The following is a 19,285-nucleotide window of genomic DNA, read 5'->3' as shown; positions in this document are numbered from 1 at the left end:
CAACCACCAAGAGAGATGGAGGCTCCAAGGTGGAGACAAAAGGAAGAGAACACCAATATCACCAAAACACCAGGGAAATAAACAGGGAATCGAGTTCAGCAGATTCTGCCGATGCTGCGAGTTTATTCCAACCTGAACAAACTTCTTCCACTATTCATTTTATTAGCTTCATGCTTTCTTCTCTCCAGCTACGAATCCAAAACACGACATGACTCGATACTGCTGCATGCGGTGTGCATTCATTTAGGACCACTTCAGCAAACATTGCACCTCGACCTTTGACCCCTTTGCTCAATTATCTCCTGCAAAGGATTGTGGGTTAAAATGTCCTGAGCGTCACTACGTTTGTCGGGCGGTTTTCCTGCTTCTGCGTGCGGAGTGAAAAACCACAACTATGCGAAGCATTCCAGTTATTTAGCGTTGGACGTCTCGGAGACGGCGAGTCCTTCTCCTGTCATCTGGGGACACTTTATTCCGTATTCATTTGACGGTTACAGCAGTAAACAATAGCAGCACTTGATTTACATAACAAAAGTGTGTAGGGGCTGTCTATATATTTTTTTAAGTTTTTGAAAATCGGGTGTAGCTACAGTTTGTTATTTCTGCAAAGAAATGAAAATGTCTAATTTGAGTTATGGCGGTGGCCTCTGAGGACGGACGAGGATCACGTAAAGAGTCAACGGCACACACCGGAGTTCACGGAGGTCTTGTTGTGTCTGTGTGTGTCTGTGTGCGTGTGTGTCGACCTGAGCGACCCCGGAGAGCAGCGGCAACACTCGAGTTCACTCCGGTCGCTCCAGGTTCTTCCTGCAAGTGAGAGGACGTGTCGTCTTAGATGTTCATGTATTTCTTTAAATGACTAAAAAGGCCCAAACGTCACAAGAAAGTGAAATCATCTTTCACAGTATTTCCATTAGAAACGTGTCTCTGCTAAACACGACATGTGAGTGGCGCTGGGTTGTCGTTGGTTTGACGGATGATTTGTGTGTCTGTTTGTGTGTGTCTGTTTGTGTGTGTGTGTGTGTGTGTGTGTGTGTGTGTGTGTGTACGAGCTGTGTGACACTGCAGGTCTGATTTTCTTGAGAGACTCAACTTCACACATGGACTCATCCCCCCCCCCCCCCCCGTCCCCCCTTCCCTCCCCCAGCAGCAGTGGGGTGAAAGACTTTGGCCTCTGCAGCTGTCACAAACGACCCCCCCCCCTCTTCCCCGGATCACCTAGCAACCAGCCTCAAACTCGGCCTGACTACCCCCCCCCCCCCATTCCTCCGCACCAACACGTCTCTCTCCTCATTGTGTGTTTTGTTGTGCGTCTGAAAGCGAACTTGGGGGTTGTGCCTCATGGGGGGGGGACGGGGGGCTCACGCTCCCTCTTTCTTTCTTTTTATTGCTTAATATAATCAGAGTGTGCTGGTTAATGAGGGAGGACGGAGAAGACACACACACACACACACGCTGTCCCCTCCTACATGTGTAGATATTGAACCTTCTTACTACGTTTGTCCGACAACGTAAATTACTTTGCAGATTCAGATTAATAATCTAATATATTATGGTGAAAAATCATACAATGGTTTATTGAACCACTAAATCCCTGAGATGAGCTCCTCCTTCACCAGCTGCAACATTAACGATATAAACACACAATCACAATCCAGTGATGTGATTCTGAAATGGGTCAATTTGCATAATTGTTACATTTGTTAATTTGAAAGTAGCAACGTACGACGTTATATATTATACAGCGGCAAACAACTAGCAGCTCCGTGAAGATGTAACAGATAGAAATGCCCACCTGAGCAGAGGATGGAGTTGGCGCTTAGCTCCTTACTTAGCGCTGTTAGCACCGTTAGCTATGAGGCGTCGCCATGTTGAGAGCCCACCAGAAGCAATCAAAAAGAAATCTGGTATCGTGCAGACCGACGTCGTCTTTATGTAGATAATAGATACTTGATGCCGTATTAGTGTAGTGAATGTCGTAGGGAACCTTTTAGTACGTTTTCATGTTTTTAGTAGTACTTTTGCACCTTGCTTTCACTTGTGACATTATACTCCAGTGAGTATTTCTACGCTGTCGTATCGCTACTTTTTCTGGATTCTTTTGTCGCTTCTGCTTTTCCAAGAGCTCTCAACCACATCACACACGGGCTTCTCTACACACGTGAAGGTCAACAGCTTCACAACTCATGTGACAACCACAACAAATGAAAAAGACCCTCAGGTGCTTCCTGCATTGATTTTTCCCTTTTTAATGCGGGAAGCAGACGGCGCCCTCTGCTGGCGCGACGCCGGAACTCCACCTCGCAGCGTGGGGTCGCTTAGTGTGCGTTGTTGTGTTCCACGTGCAACGTTGTTTTTCAGTCAGAGCAGTGAGTAAGATGAAGGTGCATCTAAGTCTTCTTCAATCAGACCCAATATGTCAATCATTCATTCATACGTATTTAATACTTTTCTGATGAGCGTATTGATTTTCAGAGTGGATGATTGATTAATGAATTCATTGATATTAAAGAAATGACTTGAATAAGACTTGACATGGAGAACCAACATCGGCTACTTTGTAAACTAGACCTTTGTTCTAATTTAATTGACTTTTTTTTTAAATTTCCTAGGTTCATTTCGCAATGATCAATAAAAAGCATCTAGACTAAAAGCAATACGTAGATCACCTGCGTACTACACCTTTAATTCGATACGAGGATTTTGTTTGTCTGTCGGGACTTCATGGTCGAACGTCTGGATTTATTTAAATAAATTCGGGATCACTTTCAACAGCAAAACATCCATTAAAAAACATGTCTTGTGCACTAAAATGATATAATCCAATATGGGAATTATGATATTGTCCTATTCCAATACAACAGAGATCACTGCTGCTTTTAGGCTTGATTATACTGACCGGGTTCTAATGTTGACTGCAGACTGTCCCTTATTTATGTAGCATACATTCAAAATGACTTCATCTGCCTGAAGGAGCAGACATAATATTCTACCCTGTTACAGAAGGTTATCTGAAGCTGATGTTATGTAATGTTACTACATTCCCATTAGAGGTGAAGTAAAGCGGCAGCTTGAGAAATCCAGGTCAAAGATCATCCTTCCTGATAAATGAAAACGAAACGTCTGAAACGACAGCCGAACACACAGTGTGTAGAAGGCGTGCACACGACAATAAGAACAGCACAAGGACCAGCAGTTATCAAAGATCTCCTTCATTGTTTTTAATAGTAGACATCGTGCCACAAAAAATGTCATGTCCGCAGCCACAAATCACGTGCCGAGATTACTAGTTCCATCTACCTATCATGTCATTCGCTTGCTTCATCACAATTTGCAAATCGCTTCTTACATTTATGTATAAATATATACAGTTTATAGATTATTCTCGAGCCGGGATGGTGGTTTCTCTCCCGCTTCTCCTGATGCGGTTGTGCTGTCGGTTGAGGGAACATTAGCATTTTTAGACAAAAAAAAAAAAAAAACACACGCGGCTGACGTCACGTCTCCCAATGTAGCACATGCTTATTGTATCGACCCAGCAGAGCACACGCGGAGCCGAATAAAGATATATATATATGTATATATATACATACACACAGGAATGTTGACCGCTATCATACAGTGTGGACCCTTTAGTAAGAAGTCACGGTTTGTGGGCATACGAGGGGAACACGGCGACAACACGGGAGCACCGAAGGCATAAGTGTCACGTAAATCTCCTGCCACAAAGGCACTGGCACATCGTTTGTTTATTTATGGGGGGGCAGGTGACGTAATCGGACGCCACACACATGCAAACTGAAGGGGGAGGGGGGTGGGGGGCGTATGCGATCTGCTCTGAACGTGCATGGTGCCGGTTCTAAGCATGTGCTTCATTTGAAGTTCTTACCGTCGGATGTCTGAGGAGAATCGGGGCCGAAGTCGCGCTCTTATCGACAGCGAAATAAAAGACCACCGTGTGATGGGGACCGGGGGGGCTCTTCTGTGATTTTTTTTCTGTGTGGGTTTATTTTGATTTTTTTTTTTTTTAGAAAAGTGACTAATTTAGCAAACTCAAAAAAGGAGGGGGGCAAAAACCAAGAACAAGAAGAAGAAGAACACCTGAATACGCGTTTCCTTTCACTGGTTAACTTCACACACTGTTAAAATCGTATACACTTAGTTGTTTTTTACCCAGTATGTAAAGAAAAGAAAGAGAATGACCCGCCCGCTGTGTTCTGTGGGCATCGATGGGCTTACCGTCCTACTGACTGAAAGGGTGCGACGGGAATCGGATGTTTCTGCGCACATAAACCCGTCCTCTCAAAGTCGTGTCTCCCTCTCGCTCTCTCCCTCGCTCTCCTTCCTTCCTTCCTTCCTTCCTTCCGTCCCCCTCCCCCCGTGGAGCATGGTAACATTGAGACTGGTCGTGGGCTGGGGGGGGGGGGCGTGGCGTTTTGTCGGCGTGGCTCTCAGCAGCAGCCCCCGGACGAGGTGTTGACCGGCTTGCTCTGGATATTCACGTTGGACTTCTCCGAGGACCCGGCCGTGGCCCCGGGGCCCATCCTTTTCTTGATCTCGGCCGCCATGGTCATGAAGGCTTGCTCCACGTTGGTGGCGCTCTTGGCGCTCGTCTCCAGGAAGGGGATCCCCAGGTTGTCGGCGAATTCCTGGTGAGCGGAAAGGGGGGGGGGTAAATAAATGGAATTCCATGACACTGAGGAACCGAAAGCTCCAGAACTGCTGCTAAACGGACCTGCTGGGGAGTAGTGCCAGTCAAGACTTTAAGATGGGAATAAACAAATAAACATGACTTGTATATTGTTCACGTATTTAACAGCACATGCAAGAATCATGAACAAAATAATAACAAATACAATTAAGTGGCTGACTGTAAAATGTAATTAACGTAAGCGGGTCTCAGCTACAGTCAACCAATAACATTACTTGCTTACTTATTAATTAACTACCGAATCGCTAAATTATAAGCCCGCCCACTTTGCTGCAGTTCATCAAAGACCAAGGATTTTGTTTTAATCCCCCGTGTAACAGCATGCCGCTCACATTTTTCAGTCTTAGTGGGGAAAAAACTGTTCAAAGGTCAGAGACGCTAAATGGCGGCCGATGTTCTGACCAGAGAAAAAAAAAAAAAAAAAGTCTCACAGGCTTCTTAAGCCGTCACGGAGCGCGGACGCCGCTGTGTGAGATAAAGACGAAGATGAAAGCTCCAGCAGCAGATACAAAGTGGACCTTGCGAAAAGGAGATATGAGCTGAAGGGCTCCACGCCGTTTTGGGGCGTGTCGCCTCCCACCTCACAGCGCGCCCCGAAAAAACAAACAGGACGGGTGAGATCGGTACAAACGCACCGAAGCGACTCTGCATCTTGCTGAATGAGCCGCTCAATACGCATAGAAACATAAACGCATAACGTTGCCCCGGGCGACGACTCCTGTCGTCTGAGCAGCAGCTGGACGCTCACTCGCCTGCGCGCTGATGTTTCCCACTCGGCAGACTTTTGTCTCGTTGTCGCGCGGACAAACTGACCAAAAGGCGGGCTCACCTTCGCTGTGGTGTAATCCACGACCTTCTTCGTGGTGAGGTCACACTTGTTGCCTACGAGCAGCTTGTTGACGTTCTCGCTGGCGTAGCGGTCGATCTCCTGCAGCCACTGTTTGACGTTGTTGAAGGACTCCTGAGGAGCGGGAGGGAGGGAGGGAGGGAGGGAGGGAGGGGGGGGGGGGGGGGGGGGGGGGCGGTAGAGAGGCGTTAGTACGTCTGCTGAAAGGAACTCGAAAATAAACGGTTTGCAAAGAAAAGAGCAGCGGTCTGATGGGAGAAAATGCAGAGATTATACTTATTAACTATAAATCAACAAATACAATCAGAGTGCTGAAGCTGTATTTTGCTCCTTACGATCGCTTTCTGTACTGCATCTATAAAAAATGTATCCTTGCATGCCGTTAGATTCTTGTGGCTGTGACACACGATCAATGAACAGAGTGTAAATACACCTTAGAAAATATTCCTTGACCTTTGGAAAAAAGAGAAACAGCATCAAAGCAAACCCACCTGATCCGTCACATCGTAAACCACTATGATGCCGTGAGCTCCTCTGTAGTAGCTGGACGTGATGGTGCGGAACCGCTCCTGACCGGCTGTGTCCCACTGAGGAAGCAAAGCACAGCTCGTCGGTCCAAACCGACACAAACATGATCCGGGGTTTATTTACTGCAGGTCTATTTGCAGCTCGATTACACAACGTTCTCCTTACAATCTGAAGTTTTATGGTCTTGCCGTCCAGCTCGATGGTCCTGATCTTGAAGTCCACACCGATGGTGCTTATGTAGCTCTCTGTGTACGTGTCATCCTAGGATAGAACACACACACACACACACAGGTCTGGGATGTGATACCTGGAGGGTTAATCTGCCACCGCGGCGCTGATGGGGGAAGACGTAAAAGCCGGTTTGTGTAACAGAGGCAGACACTTACTGCAAACCGGAGAAGGAGACAAGACTTTCCGACACCAGAATCGCCGATCAGGAGCAGTTTGAATAAATAATCGCTGTGGAGGGTGAAAAGAACATTACAACATGACTTGAAATTACAATAAAAAAACCTGCAGGCTATAAAATCACAGTCTTTAAATGTTTTCACACGTGCTTTAACAGTTGATTAACGTTGGCATTGACGGTCTTGACAAGTTAAATGTACGTTGACAGTGTGTTAATAGTCAGCAATGTCAATTACAAAATGTCTTCATTAAGATAATTATAACCCTGTTACTAACAAATCATTAAAAAAACATATTACTATTTATTCCAGCAACCTCGCCCTCCACACCACAGGATTATAGTCTTACCCTCTAAAAACAGCATGTTTTTACACATTTATACACACAAGCACAGATGGTATGTTTCTGCATATCTATGTAGTTCTTAATGTTTGTTTTAATTGCTGCTTTTTTTCTCTCCTTGGCTTTGATCATGTATCAGAATCAGAAGCCACTTATGTCCACATAGAAGAATTTGTGCACGAAAAGAATATAATAAGATTGAAAAAAGGTGTAAGCGAAATGTAAGTTTAAGTCTATATGTTTGAACATTGATAAAAGATAAATCAACAATTTGTCATGTAGGTGTTTAACAAAGCAAACTCTTTGACATTTGAAGTAGTTGTAAAATGTCAGCTGCATATGTTTGTGTTTTGGACCGTTAGTTGGTCAAAACGAGCAGTTTGAGGTCATCACCATGAACATCTTTCTCCTGCTGGTTAACAGAATAAACAACTGATTCATAAGTGAAACAAACGATGGATTTATTCCGGTTATGAGTATTTATAAGCTTCAGCTCTTTGGCAGCAGTGCAACTGAACAAAGTATTTCCATTTTAAGTTGATTAAAAGTTCTAATCGACGACATCTGACAAGTAAATATTGTACATTTCATGGTTGTATATTTACTCGGCAACTTCAGTTGCTCTGTAGATTTAGATTAGTATCAATATATAATGTACAAGTGTAATGGGCAACTATGTAAAACGAGTTATTTTATTGTCGTTACTTTAAAGTATAATTACGCTACGTTAGCCTTATTTGAATACACGTCTTTAGCTTGTAACAGTACACAACTGATGGATTATTCCAAACAATCCACATGCACATTGGTCGGTCGCAGAGTAACCCGGGCTGAGATTACCCAACAACTCCACATCATCAGGGCTTCAGTAACTTCCTGTTTGCGCTGCATAACTGAACTGAAATGAGCTATAAACCTACACATCATCAGCTAAAGCACATCGATCGGCTTCGTGGTTACGGGCGAGAGTGTGAACTACCAAACTGTCACTACGCGTCCAAGTGTCAATAACAAAATCCTCAACAGTATCCGGTAACGCTACGTAGCTATTGCGTTAGCTGACCTGCTAGCTGCTAATGCTACTTCCATCCAAGTTGCCGCAACTGAGCCTACGGACGTCTTTGACTGCGTCCAAATAATTACCTGATTTAGTCGGTGTCGTATTGACCGGAAGCCGTTACGAGGCCCAGTTACGTGATAAGTATCGACGCTGTCATTTGGTGGTGCGTACACGGTACCGACAGCCCGTAGCTCGCTAGCTTAGCACCGCAGACAAAGCAGCTGACGTTCATTTTGTACGGTGCGCTAATGTTAGCTTAGCTTCTCCCGGCTAAGCTGACAGTTCTACCGGACCTGTCACAACCCAAATTAAAAAAAAAAAATGCGCACTTACTATTCGGGATTCATCGTTGACTACAGAGTATAAGCTGTCGTTGCTGTGAATACAGTTGGACGTCGTCGCCGATTAACCGTGAAACTGGCCGCGTAGTGAAGAAAAGACACCGTTGTTTTTTTTCGTTAAGAACTGGCTAAACTGGTTGTCGCAGCCAGAACAGCATAATCGAATCAAATATGGCTGTCAGCAATACCTACCCGGAAATGCCAGAGCACAGGAATCATGGGTAGTGTAGTCTTTTGGCAATGGGCGTCAACCATCCATGTGTACAAGCGAATGTCCTACATAGGATAATGTGGTTCAAGGTAAAAGCAGGATTTATTTATATATCAAATTATAACTAATGATTATTGTAATTATGTCAAACTATGCTGGTTATTTTTCTCCAGTTAATTTAGTTGTGAAAAATCATCAATCATCAAGAGCCCAAGTGACACCAACAGTCCTGACCTCCATATTATTGAGACGTCACAATTATTCACGTTACTGAAAGAGAAAGCAGAAAAGCTTCACATCTTAGATCTGGCTATCAATCCTGTTAATTTACAGCGTAACTGGTAACTCATGCCGGTATACAAAAGTACAGTGGAGAAAATATCAAGTATCAAAAACAAATTGGGTTTAAAATGTACACTGATCAGACTATTAAACGTACCGTATGCATTGATTTGCAACACACTATTGTTTCTGTGGAACTCATTTCATGACTTTTGTCACTGTTTTTCACAGAATGTGCAGTATTGAATGTGGATAACACACATAAGACATTATTGAACCTACAGTATATGCAATGTGAATATGAATTTGTTTATGCAAAGGGCAGTATCATTTTATGATGTGTTGGGTTGACCGTTTTCATGCACAATCAAATAATTAGTCTGTGGTGTGATGATCAGAGCGGTGGAATGTTTTCCAGCATCATTAGGACAAGGAGCAAAGCACAGAGTAGAGTTCCTCAGTGACGGAGCAGCCAGCAAAGCAACACATTAGAGCTGCAGCATCTGCGTCATAGAAATAAACTAGACCCTCCTCATAATCCACAAACTCCTCCTCCTCCTCCTTCCAAGGACTCCATTTCAGACGCAGATGGACAGTGGGGCTTTGTGTGGGGAGCATCTCTCACTCTCTGAAGACCATCCACGCGGCAAAGACTGCACAGAGGTCAACATCCATGCTGCGTCATTTGGAGGGACTGTGGGGGGAGCTGTGTATCAGCTGGAGGAGACACTTAGTGAAAGGTTTACACAGTGTATAAAGCACATCCTGAACTCGGTTGTAGAGATTTTGTAAACAGTATCTGTATTTTTGGAAAGCATATTCTATATTGAATTAGAAATGAGAGAAATTGGCTTCTGAATGTGATTCATATTAGTGAGTTAGTACTCAAACTATTTACATTTTCCCCGAAAAAGCAATTTGCACAAGGTCATTATTAAGTTATTCATAAAATGAATATTTTTCATTCGTTATATTTACATCTGTTTTTCCCTTATTCTTAAGAATTCATCAATACAGGCGTATTGACTGACTTATTAAAGTAATGTGACGCTTGACATCATGTTCACTGGAGCTCTTATTTTAAAGTCAGTAGCTCGGCTCTTACCATAATGCCTAATACATACGCGCACAGCAATAAAACTACCTGTTATCCTATAACCTCTGTCCAATAGCATCAGACATTTGGCCCTATTTTAAAAGAAACTTGTGCCATGGATTTGGCAACTTGTCTGCTTGCACATTCAGCATGAAACCCTCACGGTTTACAGCTTATTGTGCAAAATTGGGTTCCAACAGTTTGTTTGTGGAACAGTTTTACTATGTATAATATTTATTAGAAGTGCTTATGGCTTGCTATTAACCAGTCTTCCTATATAAGTACCATACAAATTCGATGTTTAATAGTATTTTACCAATGCAACACGGGTCACTGGTCACTAACATTTAAGTACCATCCCATTTCTTTTTTTCTACATGACGTGTTTAAAGAAATACTTTAATTTTAAATATTTAATGTAGCACGCTGTAACTTTTAATTTGTCTGGAGTACGTCTGTACGGTTTTACATTATGTTGTTAATAATTATTACAGGCCTTTTACTTGTAATAGAGTGTTCTCAAGCTGGAGGTATTACCAAAGAATAAAGGCACCGAATACCACTTCCCATTTATACCAGATAGCGCTTTTATTGTGAAGGAGTCACACCCTGGTGCGTGTTGCTTCCGGCTGCTGGTTAAATTGACAGAGTGCAGGCAGGGGGGTGGCTGCTTTTTGGGTTGATTCAGGGAACACAAAATGGACAGTCAAGGAAGAAAAGTCGTGGTTTGTGACAATGGAACCGGGGTAAGTCGTGTAGCAGTCGGTGCTGTCAAAGTCTCACTTCGTGACGCTCTCGGTTCTCCCGCAGTGCAGTTTGACGAGGAAACGGGGCGCGCTAGAAACAGGAAGTAACCGAGAGCTAACTAGCTAACGCGTTAGCTTGTCTGGGTGGGTTGTGCGAGGAATGTGTCCGTCAGCTGGATTCGGCTCATTCATCTACAGCCGGGCTACAGCTGCCGCGTATCTGCCCTGCTGCGATGTATTGTGTCCCAGTGTGTCATCAACATATTGCCAATAAAGTCTCTGACAAAGCTTCCGGGCGAATCGGGTTATTTAGCTAACGGTTAGTTTAGCTAGCTTTTTTTTAGTTAACGTTAGCTTTGGTCGGTAACTTCCGCCCCGCGACGCAGTAACGCTAGTCCGCTATAGACTGCGGTTAAAACACACGAATAAAATACACCCGCACTTGTACCGAGTAACGGTGTTTTAAGATTCAGAATCCTGGTTTAACCATTAGCTTCATATGATTTATTCTCGTGTAACCTGTGCTGGTAACGCTGGTTAACGTTACATGGTCGGGCAACGTTAGCAGCTAGCTTCCTCTCATTAACGTAGGTGTGATTTATAATTCAATAAGCAGAGGCCACCCGACACCAGCTGGAAATACTATTAAGATAGATTAAACAGATCAAAATGAAACTCCATGTTCCTTAACGTCATTTTATTTCGGTTAGCTAGTTTAGGCTAACTAACGTTTAGATAAGCTAATTTAAGTAACATTACCCAAAGCGTCCCGGGCCTCACACACGTAAAACATAGCATACAAACGCGTCGTTTAATGGTCCCGTTTGTATGTAGGAGCTTTTATGAATGAAACATGTAATCAACTTAATCGTCTGCAAACGGGAAGTGAACCAGCGGGCGACGCGAGTCGTCGGTTGCGGAAGTTGAGGCAGTTCTTCCATGTAAGGGAACGTGTGAGATTGCAGCAGGTCTCACCGGTTTGAATGGACGTTTACGCAGCGGGGAGGAAGTCTTCACGTCCCTACTGCAGTAAACGTACCAATACCACGCGGTGGAAACGGTGCATTGCAAGTAAAAGTGATGCTTCCAAAACATTGCTCAAATAGAAAGAAGTATGTACGTATTCTAAAGTTAAATGTTCTTGGTGTCAAAAGCAAAAGTAGTCTTTGCACAGTGAAACATTCCCCGTCAGCTGAAACAACTGAAAGCTGCATATTCTATTTTCGGAAGAACCTATATTGCTGCATTAATGCATTAGTTGTATATTACTGTTATTTATGTTTGAATGCATTTAAAATACCAATGATCAGAAAACACAGTTTATCCCAAGTATTCATCATTACTGCTGGGATGCATGATTTCACTTAATGATCTGTAAACCAAAAACATACATTTCTGAACTGTTGAGTACAATTCTAGAGGTACATAAAATCCAAATACTCAAGTTGAGTACAAGTTCCTTAAATTTGTAGTTGACTATGTACAGAGCGGAGTAACTGTAATTACATTGCACCAATACACTTGCACTGACTACTTCCTATCTGTCACCAGTATTAAGTTATTTACAAACATTGTGATTAGCGGTTACCAATTCATACTCTTAATATATCTGTCTTGAAACCTACAGGTTTTTACTTTTATTTTAAAAAACTATAACACGTTTCTCCTTCTGTTTTTTTTAATCCCATCCTAGTTTGTCAAGTGCGGCTACGCGGGCTCCAACTTCCCCGAGCACATTTTCCCGGCGCTGGTTGGACGACCAATCATCCGCTCCACAGCTAAAGTTGGCAACATTGAAATCAAGGTAACCCTGAAATCCTCGAAAGTACGAGTACACCTTTGATGGATAGATAGATACGTCCAAATCTATCTATCAATAAAGTATCAGGATGCATTAGTTACGCCTTGGATAACGTACGTGATCATGTATGTTAGCGCAGGGATCTTTTTTGCCTTGTTATGAGGTTCTACGGGTTCAGACCTTAACCGAACACTGCAGCAGCTCATTTCAATGTTTTACTTCTCAGACAGCAGGTAAATAATTTGATCTATCAGGTGGTGATTTTAAAATATTTCCTCACAGTCCATTAGTATACTTGACGGTACTTAAAGCCTCGGCGGGTTTGTTTGTTTTGCCTGCGTGCTCCGATTAAGGTCTGCCAGAGCAAAAGATAAAGTGTTTGAACAGAGATTAAGCCGTGGTCGTCCTGCATGATGAATCGGCTGCCCCAAGCACGTCCAAAATGTGTGTCTGGCTCCTCTGAACTTTTGACCTCTCGCAGGACCTGATGGTGGGGGATGAGGCCAGCGAGCTGCGCTCCATGTTGGAGGTGAACTACCCCATGGAGAACGGTATCGTCAGGAACTGGGACGACATGAAGCACCTCTGGGACTACACCTTCGGCCCGGAGAAACTCAACGTCAACTCGCATGACTGCAAGATCCTTCTGACCGAGCCGCCCATGAACCCCACCAAGAACAGGGAGAAGATCATCGAGGTGCGCTGTGTGTAGTGAGACCAAAGAAAACCTCAGTTGACCAACGCTCCCGCAGTTTTGAGGACCAATCGATCGACTGATTGTTATCGAGAATCGGTTGTTGCATAACATGAAGTAGAAACAAAGACCTTTTTTGTTTCCTCCAGGTGATGTTTGAAACGTACCAGTTCTCAGGAGTTTACATCGCCATCCAGGCCGTCCTCACTCTCTACGCTCAAGGTTTGTTAGTCTCCGCAACACTTGGGTTAAACCCGCTAGCTGAATGCTAACAAGAGGGCGTAGCTGCCTCGTTTCACCGCCGGTAGCTCTGGAGCGTTGTTCTGTATTATAGGTATGCACGAGTACCGGGTGATGCACGTGTTCCTCCCGTGTTTCTGACCATGTTTTGTTGTAGGTCTGCTTACCGGCGTGGTGGTCGACTCTGGCGACGGCGTGACTCACATCTGTCCGGTTTACGAGGGCTTCTCGCTGCCCCACCTGACGCGACGTCTCGACATCGCAGGGAGGGACATAACCCGCTACCTCATCAAGGTAAGCAGTGCATATAGTATGCACTATACGATGCAAAGTATGGGTACTACTGTAGTGTTTCCCAATAATGGATGGAAATTGTGATGACAGCAGATCGCTTACCATGCGTTTAATTCGTTCTTGCATCAATTCCTTGGTAACAATAACATGCCGTCCTCCCACCAGCTGCTGCTGCTGCGCGGTTACGCCTTCAACCACTCTGCGGACTTTGAGACGGTGAGGATGATGAAGGAGAAGCTGTGCTACGTGGGCTACAACATCGAGCAGGAGCAGAAGCTGGCGCTGGAGACGACGGTGCTGGTGGAGTCGTACACGGTGAGTCACGGTCACGGTCTGCGCATCACAACGCCGTTGCACGTCTGACTGGTGGGGGGGGGTTCTGTGGTGTGTCCTCAGCTGCCAGACGGCAGGTTGATCAAGGTGGGAGGGGAGAGGTTCGAGGCCCCAGAGGCTTTGTTCCAGCCCCACCTCATCAACGTGGAGGGGGTGGGTGTGGCCGAGCTGCTGTTCAACACCATCCAGGCCGCAGATATCGACACCAGGTGAGCTGGCAGGGGGATGAATCGAGAGGGGACTTCATTTGACCTCAAAGTCGTGTGCCAGAGAAGAAGAATGAGAAGGAAAATGGCTTCAACACATGGAAATATATTCAGTGTATGAAAAGTGATCGTGTCACTAGCGCAGGATAGATTAGCAATAAGAAATAGAACTAATAGTTAAACTGAAATGGAATAGATCATTTCATTTTTAGGTTTTAAAAGTTGTCAAAGGCAAAAAAAAAACAGAATAAAATGCATACCAATATCAACCAGCTAGATTTATACAGATATAAACAAACATAACCTGACCGGCAGACTTCTCAACCAGGTGGCACAAGTAGCGCAAACTTTTAAAATCATTCAGGAATGACTCTCTTTAGAATCTCAGTCCGGTGTTTGGCGGTTTCCTCTTGTGGCCGACGAGCGCGTTTACTCAGCAGTCCGGCTCACGCGTCGTTGTGTTCCTCCGGTCAGGTCCGAGTTCTACAAGCACATCGTCCTGTCCGGAGGCTCCACCATGTACCCCGGCCTGCCGTCCCGCCTGGAGCGCGAGCTGAAGCAGCTGTACCTGGAGCGGGTGCTGAAGGGAGACGTCGACAAGCTGTCGGTGAGTGTGTGCGCCCGAGAACCCGGCAGACGTCTGAAGATTCAGTGCAGCTTGATGCTCCGCTGAGGAGCTTTTTATCCTGCATTTGCTGCGAATACCTCATGAAAGTAGCGTATGTAAGGTTGATTAATATGCAGTGGTTGTACTGTTATTTCAAATGTTCTGCTCATTTTAGATGTAAAATCTCCACCGGCTTGATCCGTTACAGAAATGCAGTAAATGTATAAATATACAGATTTCCTGCCCAGAGCTTTGTCGTGCAGTACTCCCATTGGCCTCTAGATGAAGCTGAAGCCTCAGTCTACTCAGCCTTCGTCACACGGCGTCGCTGTCTCATGATGACGAGAGGAAGCGCGCTCCTGCAGCCGCCGCCTCCTCCTGCAGCCGCCGCCTCCTCCTGTCGTTACGAGACGACGGCTCTCTTTTAGGAGATCCCAACACCGTTTTAATTCTTCGCTCTCCTCTCTGCCTCATCCTCCCCTGCAGAAATTCAAGATCAGGATCGAGGACCCCCCCCGGCGTAAACACATGGTGTTCCTGGGCGGCGCCGTGCTGGCCGACATCATGAAGGACAAGGACAACTTCTGGATGACGCGGGAGGAGTACCAGGAGAAAGGCACCCGAGTGCTGGAGAAGCTGGGAGTCACCGTCAGATAAAACGCAAACAAACAAACTTTCCTCGCCCCCCCCCCCCCCCCCCCCCCCCCCCTCTCTCGTCTGATATCCATGCACCGCTTGCCTCGACGTGTCCGGGTGGTCGCGCTGTGTCGTCGATTCACGCTCATTTTGAAAAGCAAAGGGGGAGGAAGGGGCTTCACGGGGAGGGAGTTACCGGGCGTCTTCAATATTTGTCCCACGGCCCAAAAATGACTAATCAGTACAATAACGTTTGCAGGTGCACGAGTCGGTGCCGTCAATTACTCCATTTAACGGAAAAGTGCGACATTTTTGGAAAAGCTTTTTTTTTTTCTTTGTTGGCGAGAGTTTGAAAACAAGAATGAAACCAGTCTCGTATCTGTGCCTCAGAATGTTAGCTTAGCTTAGCATAAAGACGAATGAGGCTGTGTGGTTTTTTTTGGTTTTTTTTTTTAAGGATTTCTTGTCTTTTTAATCCGTAAGCCGCCACAAAGTAGACGAGAGAAAAGGGGCAGCGTGCTCGTGTCAAAAGGCTTCGCACGACTTAAGTCGCTAATGGTACGTTGTTTGTGTAGTCGGATACGAAGTGAGCTTTAGTTGCCTTCACACAGACTTTCCATTTGTTATGCTAAGCTAACCGCTGAGTCTACAGACATGAGAGTGGTATTAATCTTATTCTCTTGCCAAGGACGAAAATACGTTTTTTTTCCAAAATGTGTTCCTTTTTTTTTAAATATGAAATCCCCATCAATGACTTTATACATACAGGCTGGTCAACGTCCAAGTTGTTATTTAGTTTTAAGGAGCAGCACGGAGAAGTCGAAGATTACAACAATAATTATTAGCGACGCCGTTTGAGTTCCTTTTTCAAAAAACAAACAAAAAACTCCCGCTACACAAAAAAGAATAATAATACTAATAACAACGTGCCACCTGATCTGTCAAAACGGATGCGGGCATTAAAGAAGATGCGGAGTGGAGCGTCAGAGAGATTAGATGGATCATCACATACTGTGTCTTTTTTAACAATCACCAAACACCATCCTGCCCTGCTGGAGGAGCACGAGGGCAGATGCTTTTTGTCTTCTTTTTTTTAACTTGGCAGCTCGTTTGTCTTTGTGGGGACATCCGCTTGCTTGTTGAGCGCAGAAGTTTATATCTCCCACAAAATTTCAAACTGAAGACGAGGGGAAACCTCTTAAGGAAACTGCGAAGGTTCTTCGTCTTTTTTTTTTTTTTTTTCTTCTGGTTTGATAAGTGGTGGCGAATCGGCGTCATGCATTTCAGTCATTGAGTTACAATAAAAGCACCAACTTCCTGGATGGTGGACAATCTTTGTAGTAACCTTTAAGGTCGAGGAGGAAGTAAAGATGACTTCCCTGACAGAAAGGCTCTTCCAATCATTGCTGTGATTTAGGTTTCTGCCACCGGGGGCAGAACTCACTCCGCCCAAACTGCGGTTTGAACCTAAAATGACACGTTTAATCAAAGCAAACGTACATATTTGTCCAACGTTCCCTTAAAGCAGCCGCTCCGGATTTCCCTTCTTTCTTTGTCTTGTGAATTAGTGAACTGAATATCATCAGATGATGTCACCTCGTGCTCAAGGAAGCGGACCGAGCGGCTGATTATCGAGGTGATTATCAGCAATATTTCCGTACAATTAAAACAAAGTTGGTTTACGTTGCGAGGGGAGAGATGTTTTGTGGAATGCGCCCCCGTGTGGTAAGAAATAAGAATTTAGCTGCAGCTTTGATTTTTGCATGAATTTCTATTGACGTTAATGGAAGAGGCCTTTTCCTGTTGGATCACGTTCGCGTGTTCCGTCGCACTTGGTTCTTCCCTCCTGTCCGGGTCCTTCACCACGGAGCAGGTTCTGAGGTTAACGAGTGTAAAAGCTCCGCCCGCGGACCAATCAGAGCTCAGGACGTAGGTCGTAACATAATACAGCATACAAATAAGTTAAGGGGCGATATTCAGACTAAACGTGAAAGAGCTTAGACGGACACACTGAGAAAAGACAACGGACGGCCGTGTGAACGAACGGATTCCTGAATGTCCTTCTGAGCAGATGGATGTGACTACGACTACGTGTGTGTGTGTGTGTGTGTGTGTTCATGTGTTGCAGATGTATTCTGACATTATTTCATCTATAGTCCTGGCGGTGTGAAACGGACCCGGGCGCCAACAAAAAACAATTCATTCATTTTTTATTTGCTCCCGGGGTCCGTTTGACACCAGCAGGTTTGTGGCTGAAAGAATCAGAATACACATTTAACACATGACGCACACACACGCACACGCGTGGTCGTAGTCAGAGCCGGCGTGCTGCAGATGAAGCAGTGATGTAATGAATCCGTTCGTTTACACGTGAGTTTGGTCTTTTTTTTTTTTAAACCGTTCCTTTCAGCCTGAATCACGCGTTTAACTTGACTCTTCTCTGTTTGGACAAACGGCGGCTCTTTTGTGAACCGATGGCCGACTTACCGAGCGGATCACGTGACCCGAAGACACTCTGAGCTCGCTCCGCGGTCGCCAAGGAGAGAAACCGGCCCGTGATGCAAATAACGTGGCGGCCCTGGGTCATAAATAGTCCTTCCTTTTGTGCCAATAAGGCCGCGTGCTTTAACCTCTACGACGCTCAAATAGCTTCTTTTCCTCTTTTTAAAGGTGCGTTTGTGAGGGAGAGACATGAAACGTGTCGTCTTTTAAGAAGTAAATGTCCAATAGAGATAATTCCATGTGTTGTTCTTGGAGGAGGGAAGGAGGTGTGGAGCGATCTCATTGGCTGAGAGAAATGTGAGCGCTTAACGGAGCTGATGAGAACGAAGCGTATTGATATTAATAGAACAATGCAGACACGCGCGAGCGTCACGGATCAAACATTTTCATTCGGCTGCTTATACTTTATGACCTTTTTTTTTTTTGAGCATTGTTTTCCCAAAACAAGTGAACGAATAATATAAGTACAACAGTTCTATAAAGAGTACTGGTTTGTACCCATAATCTTTTGGTTCACGCTTCCTCTCTTCAACCAATGACATCGCTCTGGGATGTTTGTCTAAAACATTTAATCTGCTAGAACATTTAGAAAAACTTGAATTCCTCGTCCTGAATCAGACGTCATTTCCTTATTCGTGGATCCCCCCCCCCCCCCCCTCTCCTCCTCGGCTGTACTGAAGATGACTTTTGGGGGTTTCAGGAGAAGGTGATTTGTGTCACTGAAATATTTGTAATGTTAATAAGAATCTGGTGTCAGGAAACGGAGACCACGTAAAAAGCTGGTATTTGTGGTTTTTCCGTCTCAGTTCTTCTGTGTATATTGGAGGCACTTGGCTCACATATATAAATATAAATGTATAATTTCCTCTCTACAAACACCGCGGTCATCAAGTGCCGAGTTCAGTTACTCTTGCTGGATTTTTTTTTTCTTTTGCTCGTCCTCTTTATGTTTAGTTTGTAGCTTAACTGCCAACCGCTGATTTAAATAAAGGAAATGATTTATAGACGCCTGCTGTGTCCTCGTGTCTTCGTGTCCCCTCACGTCCGGTCTGCCGGAGGACGAACCCCGGCGCTCTGAAGGGTCACTGCTACACGACCCGGCAGGCCGGCCTTTGACGCGGGCCGGGTCCCCCCGGGCGCCGGCTGAGGAATTCCTCGCGCTGGTCTCCACGGTGACGGACACCAAATAGCAAACGCTCTCTAATGTTGTTTCATTAACGAAGTGGCGCCATCTAGTGGTGAGCTTCCAGGTTGCAACTGGCTGAATACCGCTCGGCTCACTAGGGGGCCTCAGGCTATCTGAACCCCCCCGTAGGCGCAAAGAGCTCGTTCTAAGCCAACGAACACAAAGGATTCTCCCTAGATGCTACACACTGCTCCTTTCAGTAAAATATAGGTGC

The 19,285-nt window shown here is 45.0% G+C and overlaps 2 protein-coding genes across 2 annotated transcripts; one reads left to right on the top strand and one right to left on the bottom strand.

Moving 5' to 3' along the window:
* Nucleotides 1-3,196: 3,196 nt before the first annotated feature.
* Nucleotides 3,197-8,456, bottom strand: LOC120825345 (ras-related protein ORAB-1). Its single transcript, XM_040186933.2, has 6 exons — nt 8,230-8,456; nt 6,473-6,545; nt 6,252-6,347; nt 6,050-6,145; nt 5,541-5,672; nt 3,197-4,649 (listed from the first exon to the last, which is right to left on the bottom strand). Exons 1-6 carry the CDS (start codon nt 8,241-8,243, stop codon nt 4,452-4,454), a joined length of 609 nt encoding a protein of 202 aa, XP_040042867.2. The 5' UTR covers nt 8,244-8,456; the 3' UTR covers nt 3,197-4,451.
* A 1,953-nt stretch (nt 8,457-10,409) lies between these two features.
* LOC120825335 (actin-related protein 2-B) lies at nt 10,410-18,892 on the top strand. Its single transcript, XM_040186922.2, has 9 exons — nt 10,410-10,572; nt 12,266-12,376; nt 12,855-13,070; nt 13,217-13,289; nt 13,465-13,601; nt 13,767-13,916; nt 13,998-14,143; nt 14,615-14,747; nt 15,234-18,892. Exons 1-9 carry the CDS (start codon nt 10,525-10,527, stop codon nt 15,402-15,404), a joined length of 1,185 nt encoding a protein of 394 aa, XP_040042856.1. The 5' UTR covers nt 10,410-10,524; the 3' UTR covers nt 15,405-18,892.
* Nucleotides 18,893-19,285: the final 393 nt, after the last annotated feature.

Source organism: Gasterosteus aculeatus, chromosome 9 (assembly GCF_964276395.1).
Source record: "Gasterosteus aculeatus chromosome 9, fGasAcu3.hap1.1, whole genome shotgun sequence".
Classification (NCBI taxonomy): Eukaryota; Metazoa; Chordata; class Actinopteri; order Perciformes; family Gasterosteidae; genus Gasterosteus; species Gasterosteus aculeatus.
This window is presented reverse-complemented; position numbering and strand designations above follow the sequence as displayed.

Excerpts from the sequence above, each read along its gene's own strand:
- LOC120825335 (XM_040186922.2), top strand. The coding sequence starts at position 10,525 with ATGGACAGTCAAGGAAGAAAAGTCGTGGTTTGTGACAATGGAACCGGG. Across the intron at positions 10,573-12,265 it reads TTTGTGACAATGGAACCGGG|TTTGTCAAGTGCGGCTACGC; the intron begins GTAAGTCGTGTA and ends ATCCCATCCTAG. Across the intron at positions 13,290-13,464 it reads CCTCACTCTCTACGCTCAAG|GTCTGCTTACCGGCGTGGTG; the intron begins GTTTGTTAGTCT and ends GTTTTGTTGTAG.
- LOC120825345 (XM_040186933.2), bottom strand. Across the intron at positions 5,673-6,049 it reads TTTACGATGTGACGGATCAG|GAGTCCTTCAACAACGTCAA; the intron begins GTGGGTTTGCTT and ends CCCGCTCCTCAG. Across the intron at positions 4,650-5,540 it reads TGGATTACACCACAGCGAAG|GAATTCGCCGACAACCTGGG; the intron begins GTGAGCCCGCCT and ends TCCGCTCACCAG.